Below are 12,219 nucleotides of genomic sequence, written 5' to 3' on the forward strand. Positions count from 1 at the left end.
GCATATATATATGTGCATATATATGTATATATATGTATATATATATATATATATATATATATATATATATATATATATATATATATATATATATATATATATATATATATATATATATATATATATATATATATATATATATATATATATATATATATATATATATATATATATATATATATATATATATATATATATATATATATATATATATATATATATATATATATACATATATATACATACATATATATATACACATATATACATATATATATATATATATACACATATATACATATATATATACACATATATACATATATATACACATATATACATATATATATATACATATATATATATACATATATATATATACACATATATACATATATATACATATATATAATATATATACATATATATAATATATATATTGTCTTTTATATATATAAATCTATCTATATATATATATATATCCTTTGTAACAGTCCAGAATTGTCCGACAAATTGCACAGCCTGACCCCTAGTGGGCAGAAACCACTATACCACGTGTTGACTCTCAAATGAGCCGAAAGTGTTACATAATGTGTTGATTATCTGTAAATGTAGTTATGGTTTTATATGACACTAAATGTTTCACTTTCTTATCTTAATGGAGGTTTGTGGTGCAGGCCAGACGATGCAAAGACAATCAGACAAAGGGCCATAAAAATGACTCTGGCACAGCTGCTTCACTAACTAAGATACGAAGACGCTACTGCAACCTGGAGTTTTACACTGTGGGCCGTCTTGTTAAAGTTAACGATTGCTTCGTCGCGATTAATCTAACAAGACTTGGACGAGGTACGCCAACAGTGATGTTTTGTGAACTAAGGAATAAACAACCAACAAAAAATCCCGAACATAATTTATTTATTTTGTGTGTGTGAGTCAGTGTATTTTGGTCATGTGGTCAAACTGAGAAGAAATGATAACATGACAAAATTTCAGCTTGCAGGTCTGTGGTTTAACTAGAGGCACTCTAGTTACTCTTTTTCTTCCAATGAGGCAGTAGAAATCCATTATATAAAAACTAGGAGGGATGGTAGTGAATTAACATTTTTGCTGCTACCTCTCCCAGTTAAAATGGATTGGATGTCATTGGCACTGAGTCAATTCCAATCCAGATTGTGTACACTTTGTTTATATATAAAGTGGTACCTACTTACAAATGCTTCTAAGTATGAAATATTCCGGTTACAAAAAGCCTGCTTGGAAAACCTTTGTGGCAACATACAAAAACAAAGTCATGAAATGACAAATGGACTTAAAAATATGTTTGCATTTCTTATTCATTTTAATGGCTTAATAAATAACCTATCTTTTTCTATTTTTTGTATACATAAACTTTTGCATACATTTTTAATAAAAAAATTGGGATACGTTATCATTTAATGGTTTAGTGGTTAGTATTAAAGATTTTGGAATAAATTATGACAATTTAATGGAAAATCAGTCTACTTGTGAAAAATCTATGTTACAAAGTCACTTCTGGAACAAATTAATTTCGTAAGTAGAGGTAGCACTGTATTGTCAAATTTGCTAGAACAAAGTGATTGGCAAAAGTAATGACAGTGTTGGAGAAAAAAAAGTGAAAGTGAAAAATAATCAAAATAAAATGACTTAGCTTTTACGTAAATTTTCCCTCGCTTTGAGTTTAACATGTGTGACCTTAAAAAATGAGACAATAGGCTGTTCCTTATTGGCAAACACGACCACTATTAAATGCTCTATATTGTATATGGCTTGCAAGGTAAACAGTTTCAAACTAGAAAAATCGCAACATAAACTAAGAAAAAGTTTATATGTAAACAATAATATTTGATTTTAACAGTTTTTTTTTCCACAGAGGGAAGCTAATTTGCTAAAAAGTGGGTTGAAGAACTTTTTGTTTCATACAATAAAAAAAAAAAGGTTGTAACGTCATCTGCTGGGGTACTATTAATGTACTTTCACAAGTAACCCCTCCTTAAAATGAAATGGGAGTGCAACAAGGAGGGGTGTCGTGTCTTTTTGGCTGTGCAAAATGCGCTCAAAAGCAAAGTGACAGTGTGGCAATAGTTCCACGTACAGCTGTTAGGGGGTCATAGGTCGTGATTGAAGATTTCATTCCGACAAGGCACTAAAGTGGAAAATAGGGGCGGCAGGGTCAGTCTGGCCGTAGTATAGGATACTTGTGTAAGAGTTCTATAAGTATCACCTGCACAGACAGAAAAAAGTGAAGGTTAGCTAGGAGCACTTGTGATTAGTGGCATAGACAATGTAGTTGTGTGTTTTTGTAGTCACACTATGTAAAGCTGTTTGAGTTGAGGATTTTGCCTGATTACAAATGCATGCGGAACATATCCGAGCAGCCGAACGCATTTTCCGATGTTAATACATGTTTTGATTAGATGTCCCAGATTCCATCATGTGATTTTAAATTGGGCCCAATGACGTACTTTTCAGAGAAGAGGAATTGGAAAGGAAAATGATTTGATTTTTAAAATGTAGATTTAATTATTTATTAAGTATATTAACTTATTGGCTTAGGCGGCCCGGTGGGTATGTGGTTAGCGCGTTGACCTCACAGCTCTGGGGTCCTGGGTTCGAATCCAGGTCGGTCTACATGTGAGTACTCTGGCTTGCACCTACATTCCAAAAAAAATGCATGGTAGGTTGATTGGAATCTCCAAATTGCCCCTAAGGATGAGTGTGGGTGTGAATGGTTGTCCGCGATCGGCTGGCCACAGATTCAGGGGTGGCCCCTGCCTCAGGCCTGAAATCAGCTGGGATTGGCTCCAGCACCCCCGCGATCCTAGTGAGGAGGATAAAGCGATTAAAAAAAGGCATGAATGAATGAATGAAGTAATTGGCAGTTCATGACGGGGATATACGTCCAATAGTTTCACTGGGAGGGTTGCCAGCGATGATTCAATCTTTTTAACATATTTACAGTAATCCCCCAATATCGTGGTTGATGTAGACCAGACATGATGACACGATAAACGAATAACCGGGAAACTCGCTGGCAGAAATTCTTCCCAAAATTACGTTTGTAAATGACGTGGAAAGGCATTCCACGTAAGGACCAATCAGCCACGCTGTGCGTTTAGGGCACATCATGTAAAAACAACAATTTATACATTAACTCTGCTTTCAGCTTTAACAAACAAAAGTTGAGTTTGCACACTTAGAGAAGGTGAAGAAATTCTATTCTAAATTCTAAATTCTATAAATCTATTAGGATCCGACACCCATTTCTGGCCACCATAAAAAATGTAAACCCTCTATGTTGCATGGTTTGGACAAACGTAGTGAGATAATCTTAACATACTCACACACCCATAAATCACGCTATATGAGGATTATATATTTATGATTATATTTCACATTTTTTCAGCATACACATCATGACCGAAGATATTTCAGACATTTAGAAAGAATATTGTTGTATTTATTTTTTGTTTACATGTCCTGTTGTATTTTATTTTTGCATTAATGCATTAATATCTAAATAGAATGCATTAATATCTACGTATAATGAGTCTGAGATATTCGAGGGATTACTGTACTCGCCAGACTAAACATGTCAGGTAACAAAACGACTTAAAAAAAAAAACACCATTGTCTGTAATAAACGAATCTGTCAAAACATAGGCTTTGTTCTGTTTTTTTTTTTTTAAAGCATGAGGATGGTCGAACTTGTTGATCAAGGCTGGCTTTTCCATGAAGCCAGCCAGCAACAACCGACTTCATGGAAAAAAATGGTCATGTGATCGCAAGCAGGGACGGAATTTGTTTTGTGCATTTTAGAAACGTTATTAAAAGTCGTCATAGGCAATTATCTCTAGATTAATATTTCACAAAACGTCTTTCAACAAACACTGCTGAAGGAGAACTTAAATCCAAACAGTTAAGAAGCAGTGCCAGTAAATAAAATGGGTGAAAAATTAGATGCCAAAGAAATCATAAAACATAAATGAAAAAGATTAAAATTTCAATGTAGTAATCTTGTTTTGAGTTCTTAATTTTATGTTTATTACAAGTGTGTTCATGTGCTTTCTTTCCTCTGTTGCCTAACGTTAGCTTCCTGATGATTGTATATTTTGCACGTTTAATCATTAAATTAAATATTATTATTAAATAATTTGATGACAATTTTCTCATTTTTGTGCCTTTACACTTTCTTTTTTTTTTACAAGATTGGTACACTATATATAAGCTGGTACAATTTAATGTTATCAGCAATGGTTTCAAATTTTCCCCTTTTAAAAATGTTCATACATTAATAACTCAAGTAATAAATATATGAATCAGATACTTTTTAGGACTATTAATCAGGCAAAAGCGCATTATAACTCATCAGCCAATTATGTTAATTATTAATAGTGTGGCAAAGGTATGTTAGTGGACACAAAGATGCTATGCTACTACTCACATATTCCATCATGTTGCTGCTCTCACATTTTCTTTTGCTTAACTTCCAATGCAGGCCAAGCTGAATGGGGGAAAAAAAACAAGACAATAAAGGTCTTAAAAATGTTGCCGCGCGCACACACAGACAACAAGCCTGTCTGGCGAGAGGTCAAACGGTGGCCAGACTTGCTGAAGGGCTTTTGTCCACATGCGCATAGGCTATAAAACAGAGGTATACAAACTGTCCCATGAGCCAACTGTGGCCTGCTGTCTAGTTTTTGGTGGCCCGAAGCTAACGGTGAAAGTATCATTGACTATGCCTCGCAGACAAAGCTTGAGTTCAGAATTCTTTCTACATTCTGTTTCTGTTCACATTTTTACATTAATGTTGCCTTTGGATTAGCTCAGGAATGAAAAGCTGATGTATAAAGTTGCCAAATATGTCAAAAAAACCTGTAAAAGAGTCCCGAACCTTTAAAAAGTCACTCTCAGGATGGTTCAGAAAAGGCATAAGAAAGACTGCTAATATGACAGAATATTATTCTAGTGTTTTTATTAGTAGTAATGTATATGTCTATATTTATATATAAATGTGAAGTATTAATTAATGCATTCGTTTTCTTAACGGCTTTACTCTCACTAGGGTTGCAGGGGGTGCTGGAGCCTATCCAAGCTGACTTTGGGCCAGTGGCAGGAGACACCCTGAATTGGTGGACAGCTAATCGCAGGGCACGAGGAGACAGATAATCATTCACTCTCACACTCATCCATAGAAGCTATTTGGAGTCCAATCAGCCTACCATGCATGTTTTTTTGTAGTACCTGGAGAAAACCCACAAAGGCCTGAGAAGAATATGCAAGCTCCACACAGGTGGATTGACCTGGATTTGAACCCAGGACCCGAGAACTGTGAAGCAGACGTGCTAACCACTCAAGCCCCCCATGTAAAATATATCAAATTTAAATATTTAAAATGAATTAATAGAAGCGGACCGGCTGATTTAAACATTAAAATGGTTACTTAAATTGAAAAATAAAAAGGCAAGGGTACATTTTTTCAGTTTTATTTATTTGAGTAAATTTTAAATGTATGAAAAATATGTTTTTTCAATTATTTTCTATTTATTTATTTGTATTTTTTCTTTCGTATGCTTTTTCTGTTAAAAAGGGAAGACAGTAAACACATTCGTAGAAATATTTGATTTTTATTTACATTAAAAAACTTGAAAATGAGAAATATTTTGTTTCATTTATTTATTTTTTTTTTTTTTTAATAACTGAAAAACGTTCATTGTTAATTGATGTCTCTTTACTCGTGTCTTGTGATTGGCTGGCTCCCAATTCAGGGTGTCCACTGCCTGGCTGGAATAGGCTCTAGCACCTTCTGCGACCCTAGTGAGCATAAGCGCTACGAAAAATGAAAGAATGGAAATAGTACCGTATTTTCACGACTATTGTTACGATCGCCGCCGCGTAGTGCGAGGCGATCGGAGGGGAAGTTGAACCCAGATGCAGAGTCGCCGAAGGAATGGAAAGGTGAGGCAGATCTGTAGCTCTTGTAGGTAGATTTATTGAACGGGGTAACATAACTTAAACAACTTAGCTTGACCACTCATTACAAACGAAAACAACATGCGGCGGGGCGTCATGGAAACAGCAATGACTACGAGGATTAACAGGAAACGAAAACAGAACTAAACCAGTACTATACCAGCGTACTACACCAGGACGAAACCAGACGATCCAACGGCGTCCACAGAAAGTCACAATGCTTAAATACCAAAAATAATCCAATCACGTAATTAGCCACGGCTGATAACTACCGTGACGTCATGTCAGGAGAGGCGATCCAGCGACTCCTGACAACTATAAGGCGCACCGCATTATAAGGCGCACCCTCAATGAATGACATGTTTTCCATATATAAGGCGCACTGTATTATAAGGCGCACTGTATTATAAGGTGCACTGTATTATAAGGTGCACTGTATTATAAGGTGCACTGTATTATAAGGCGCACTGTATTATAAGGCGCACTGTATTATAAGGCGCACTGTATTATAAGGCGCACTGTCTATTTTGGAGAAAATGTAACACTTTTAAGTGCGCCTTATAGTCGTGAAAATACGGTAATAGCTATTGACTTCCAGGTATGAAGCAATCACTACACAGTCACCTCTAGAGCCAGCCATTGTTGATGTTTTGGATTTTTTTGTATAAAATCTTGCAGTGGGGGAGGAGCTATATGATGGAAGATTTTGTAAACTAAGATGGCATCTGCATATTTAACAGTATTGTTTCAGTTCAGGGGTTTGTGTTTTTTTAATATCTGACAGTGGTGGTTTTTCATTTTTGGTTTTCTCTTTTTTCATATATAAGGCGCACTGGATTATAAGGCGCACTGTCTATTTTGGAGAAAATTGAAGACTTTTAAGTGCGCCTTATAGTCGTGAAAATACGGTAATTTGATTCTTTTAAATTCAAATTTTTATTTCAATTTTATCTCAATTCTCTACCAGAAAAAGGTAAAAAAAAAATCTCTCTAAATCGATATACATTTGAATTTTAGCATCAAACAAAATCACCACACAGGATTTACCTCTGCACAGTTATATGGTGGTCCGCCATTTTGACACTTTTTTGGAAAAAAAGGAATCACATGATTGGGCGTCTGCCAATGTCACAACACTGTAAGATATGTTTCCATAATTGGCCTTCTACCAATTTATAAGTACGCTGCTTGCTTTTGGACTAGAGAATTTTAAATTATCGTACCAGAAGAAAACCCGCACAAGCAAGGGCGGAGATAACGTGCAAAGTCCACATAGTAGGAAAACAAGAACCTTGGATCATCATATTAACCACTTTTTAACTTTCACTTCACTTTCTTCAATGGAAACCAATGAGTGAAAAAAATAAAAAGAGCGAGATGGTTAAACATTTTTTACAGAAGTGAAACAGAACCGCCGACCCTCCCAGAGTTTGCACTGACTTACCTTGTGGTATAATCTGTTGTTCTCCCAATCTAACAGCTTGTGAATAGATCTTCTCGTCTGAAGTAAAAGAGAAAAGCAATGAGTTGGAGATTTAAAATCAGGGTATTTGTAGATCTGACCCTTTTGTTGAGGCAAACGACAGGCCACAGGCTGAATCCGGCGGTACAGCAGCAACACAGACACCCGCACAGTAGCCACTTGACGTTGACAGGCACGTTCTTCCTCAGGCAAGCGTTGACGCGGCCCACGCTGGTGCGGAACTCCTCTGGTGCCACCTGATGCAAAAAGGAACGCCACATGTCCGCGATCAAATCATTTTGCACAAAACTATAAGCTGCTGATGACAGCTTTAGATGTCCAATCCACTTCTTCCAAATGGGTTAGATTTCCATCGCTGTCAATCTTTTAAAACTTTGTGGTGAAATATTGATAGTTTGATAGATGGAATCAACTAATCCAACATTTTTGCTATTACAAATATATTTTCTAAAAGTTATATTTTGAAAAGAATGAAGTTCCTCTTGCCTTCACATTAAATTTTTACAAATATAAGCCAATTTAGCTAAGACCAAAAATAATTTTGCCAGTTTTAAATGTATTTTCTACAAGGTATGCTCTATAAAACTCTGTTATTCTTGCAAATTATGTCTAATTTTTAGCACAACTAAAATTGACTCTTATTATCCTGCAATCATGTAAATTTACAGCAAAAAAATTGGAACATTTATTGTCCATTAGTATTCGTCTTTAGTACAACTACAAAATACACTAACTCGTTCTAAATTTTCGTTTCTGTCACTACAAGGTAATTTAACTAGAAATGTAGTTTCAATTATTGTTTTAAACAACGTCAAGTTATTTTGGCAACAAGAGCAAAATTTCATTTCTACAACTACACGTTAGCTAAAATTGAAAATTACATAAGCGCCACAGTGGTTAGCATACCCGCCTCACAGTTTAGAGATCATGGGTTCCAGCCCCGGTGGCTTATGACCTTCCTGTGTGGAGTTAGCATGTTCTTCCCGTGCCTGTGTGGGTTTTCTCTAGGTGGTCCAGTTTTGTCCCACATCCTAAAAACATGCATAGTAGGCTGATTGAACACTCTAAAGTGCCTAACCTTAGGCACTGGTGGTTGTTTGTCTTCTTGTGTCCTATGATTGGCTCGCAAACAATTCAGAGTGTCCCCAGCCTAGTGCTCATAGGAATAGGCTCCAGCACCCCCACCTCAGCATTGTGAGGATAAAAGGTGTGGAAAATGAATGAATGCAAATTAATGTGTCAATATGTTCTCAATTTTTGGTACTATTGACGAAAGATGGGCTTTAAAATGGATTTGGCATCTAATTTCATAAATTAGTTAATAGAACAAAATGTTGTTGTTTTATTAAAATCGAAGAGTTATTTTGGCCAAATATTGATGGACTGAATTCCCATCTGATGTTTTGCGTCTAACCAGGCGTTTCTTTGGCATTGGACAGTCTATTTCCGTCAATGATTTAACAGGAAGGAACGCTTTTCTAAAGATCTATAGTGAAATATGGATGGATTTGAATGATTGAATCAACTGAAATCCATTGTTTTTGCCTTAACTACAAATTTCTACAAATATAAGTTAATAATAATACTACAAATGAGGTTTCTACAAGTTGTTTTGAACAACTTAGTACAAATTATTGTAGTTACAACAGCAAAATTTCACTTATACAAAATAACTTAAATATAATTGCTAATTCCTGATAGTTGTCTTTAGAATAAACAAAAATAACTCTTGCTCTAGCCATAAATGTTTGTTCCTGCGATTAGACTAGTTAAGATACAAATGTATTTTTATACTTAGTGAGTTATCTTGAGTATAACTACTACATTTTGCACCACAATAATTGTCTTTTTTCTGTTACTTGTGACTGTTTCATGTTACAAGACATCTTTTCTCTCCAAGTTAATTTTGTATCAAACAGATCGAGACACGTCCATTTTGTCTGCAAGTGGCTGGTGTGAATATGTTGCCAATATTCAGGATAGATGGGCTTCAAAATGTATTTGATGTCGATTTCCACCAATAAGTAGGGAATGCTGTTGTTTGTCTTTTAAATTGAAGATTTTAAAGGTTTGAAATTGAAGCGCCATTTTGACAAAATATCGATAGACTGAAGTGAAATCTGATGTTTTGCCTCTAACCACGCGAGCTTTAAGGCCTCAAAGGGGAAGATAAGCAGCAGAAGTGCGGCCCGTGGCCGCGTCGGTCGGTCGGGCGGTCCGCGGCCAAACTGAATGAATGGTCATTCCTGGCCTGGCCCTGAGTCTGTACGCCATAAAAGAGGGTCGTAATCTTTTATGACAGGATGCAAAGGTCTCTTTGCAAACAAGCAAAGAGGTGGGAATAAAGCCCAGCGGGGCCTGATGCACAACCTTCAATCATTATAATTGGGAGCCATCCATCACGTGTCGGCCGGCCTCACAATACCGGAGGCGCGCTTTATGGCCCCGTACTTCCCTCGGCCCCGCGCACCGGCCCGCAGCCTTTTTGTGCTCCTACGTCTGATCCAGGAAGCTGCCCCTTCTCTTCTCGCCCTCGCATTATTTCCTCACCCGTCCACGGCCGCGGCTTACTCATTGACGCGGCCCATCCCATTTGAACGGGGGAGACAAAAGAAACACCATCCCTTTAAATTGTTCAATTGGAAGCTGAGTTCAAAATGCAAAAATGTACCTTTCCCGTCAAGATGGAGGGGAACTCTGTGTCGAAGCGGTTGCTAAGACCAAACCTGCATAGACCAAACGGAAAAATATGTTTAATTTAAAAAAAACAACCCTACAAACCTCATTTTTTAATGCAACTAAATAAATTGACTAATATATATATATATATATATATATATATATATATATATATATATATATATATATATATATATATATATATATATATATATATATATATATATATATATATATATATATATATATATATATATATATATATATATATATATATATATATATATATATATATATATATATATATATATATATATATATATATATATATCCACTTGATTGGACTTTTATTAACACAAGCCAATTAACCGTACATTCTAACATACAGTAATACCTTGACATACAAGTGCCTTGACATACAAGGAAATTTGAGTTATGAGTAAAATTACGAGCAAAAATCTGCCTTGACATGCGAGACAATTTTTGAGATACGAGCATATGCGACAGCCAGGTGGCCGAGCGCACTCTTTCTCGCCGCAACTCTCTCGTATAAAGATACCTTAAAAAAATGGGCAGAGCGTTGCGGGAGCTCAGTAGCGAGGTGGAGGTGGAAGAGGGCACCGCCTCGCTACAAAGGAAATCAAAAGACATGTTAGCGAAGTGGCAAGAGTTTACTGATTTTGTGTGAGGACATTTGTGTGCATCATTTTCGGAATATTTTGAAGGGAAGACAAAAGCAAACAACCCTCGACAGGTTGCTTTTAAAATCTGTCTGAAAGTTAGGGTGGAGGTGTGGAAAAAGCCAACCCGGGAGTAGAAAGGTAAAAAAATAAATAAAATAAAATTAGAATTAAGTTTAGTGTAAGGTTAGATTTAACATATTTTCGAGTGTGTCTGTATCGTAATACAAGTTCATTTAAATTTGTCATGTTACGAGCGCGTTGCCCTTCAAAGATTCTCTCCCCTGCCGCACTGTGCATTGTACTGAAATGTATTTTTTAATAACCGCATTTACTCGCATATAAGCCTTCTGCGCGCATAAGCCGCATCCTTAAAATTATCTTAAAATTGTTGAATTTTACAATTTCTCGCGTATAAGCCACCCTCCGATTCCCAATTGAATCTTGAGAAAAATCATCACACGTGTTATTTCTGAGATACTGTATGAATCAGAAGTACATTTTTAGGGTCACTATCATAAGGAAGTTATTATGCCTGTCTTTGTAATTCAGTCATCATTTTTTTGTGCGACAAAAGCGTCTTATATGCGAGTAAATACGGTAGTTACTCTGTTAGTAGATGGCAAATTAGAACGAATAAAAACATGTTTCGCCATTTCAATATCCTTTTTTTGCTGGTTCTTTTCAGAGGGTGAGAACAAATTCATTTGAGTTTAGTTCATTTCTATGGGAAAAGTTGATTTGAGATACGAGTAAATCAAAATACGAGCCCAGTCCCGGACCATGTTAAAGTAGTATCTCAAGGTATTACAGTATTTCCTAATCGTAGAAGGTGGCGCCAATCACATTAAACTGCAATAATGTCAAATTGTGATCTGACAACAGTTGACGTCACTCATAGCTCAAACGTCGTCCGCAGGCTCAAACGGTGTCAAGTTATCGGTTGCCATGGTGACTCCAGGTGCTGTAGACGCTCGCTTAATGTCGTAACAGCAACCTTGTTTACTGAGTGAAGTAGTTAGGAAGCTAGTGGCACAATCTCGGGTACTCAGAAAAACAAATGACGCCACAAACAGAAGACGTCATTGCGACGACTCAGAACAAGTCTTACAACGTAATGTGTCCGGCGCCGCGTAGCACAACTGGTTCTGGGCAGTATCTGGACAAGTGCTCCTCGATGACGACGTGCTCGTCTTCGTCTTCCAACTCGTAAATGGTATCAAAGTCCGCCATGTTGGAGCAGCCAGACGTGTCGTCACTTACGGGCTCGTGCACGAGTGTACTGACGAGTGCGAGCACGCAGGGGAGAAGCAACAAGTTTTGCTTTTCCAAAGTGGAATCTTTTTTATAAGACCAAAAGTGCCAGATATTCTTTTGTTTAGT

At 36.3% G+C, this 12,219-nt stretch overlaps 1 protein-coding gene across 4 annotated transcripts; it reads right to left on the minus strand.

Moving 5' to 3' along the window:
* Positions 1-898: 898 nt before the first annotated feature.
* Positions 899-12,115, minus strand: chic1 (cysteine-rich hydrophobic domain 1). 4 transcript variants are annotated; one of them, XR_013328800.1, is made up of 7 exons: positions 11,948-12,115; positions 10,716-10,784; positions 10,149-10,203; positions 7,558-7,713; positions 7,439-7,495; positions 4,466-5,835; positions 899-2,245 (listed from the first exon to the last, which is right to left on the minus strand). XR_013328800.1 is itself a non-coding variant. In XM_077733460.1 (7 exons), the coding sequence occupies exons 1-7, from the start codon at positions 12,067-12,069 to the stop codon at positions 2,195-2,197; spliced, it is 570 nt and encodes a 189-aa protein (XP_077589586.1). In that variant the 5' UTR covers positions 12,070-12,115; the 3' UTR covers positions 899-2,194. The 4 variants fall into 4 exon arrangements, 3 of the variants coding, with proteins under 3 accessions (XP_077589586.1, XP_077589588.1, XP_077589587.1); XM_077733460.1 differs by having other exon boundaries at positions 4,466-4,525; XM_077733462.1 differs by lacking the exon at positions 10,716-10,784 and having other exon boundaries at positions 4,466-4,525.
* Between the last annotated feature and the right edge of the window lie 104 nt (positions 12,116-12,219).

This window comes from Stigmatopora nigra, chromosome 14, assembly GCF_051989575.1.
Source record: "Stigmatopora nigra isolate UIUO_SnigA chromosome 14, RoL_Snig_1.1, whole genome shotgun sequence".
Lineage (NCBI taxonomy): Eukaryota > Metazoa > Chordata > Actinopteri > Syngnathiformes > Syngnathidae > Stigmatopora > Stigmatopora nigra.

Excerpts from the sequence above, each read along its gene's own strand:
- chic1 (XM_077733460.1), bottom strand. The coding sequence starts at position 12,069 with ATGGCGGACTTTGATACCATTTACGAGTTGGAAGACGAAGACGAGCAC. Across the intron at positions 10,204-10,715 it reads GCTCTGCCCATTTTTTTAAG|GTTTGGTCTTAGCAACCGCT; the intron begins GTATCTTTATAC and ends TGGTCTATGCAG. Across the intron at positions 7,496-7,557 it reads TCGTTTGCCTCAACAAAAGG|ACGAGAAGATCTATTCACAA; the intron begins GTCAGATCTACA and ends CTTTTACTTCAG.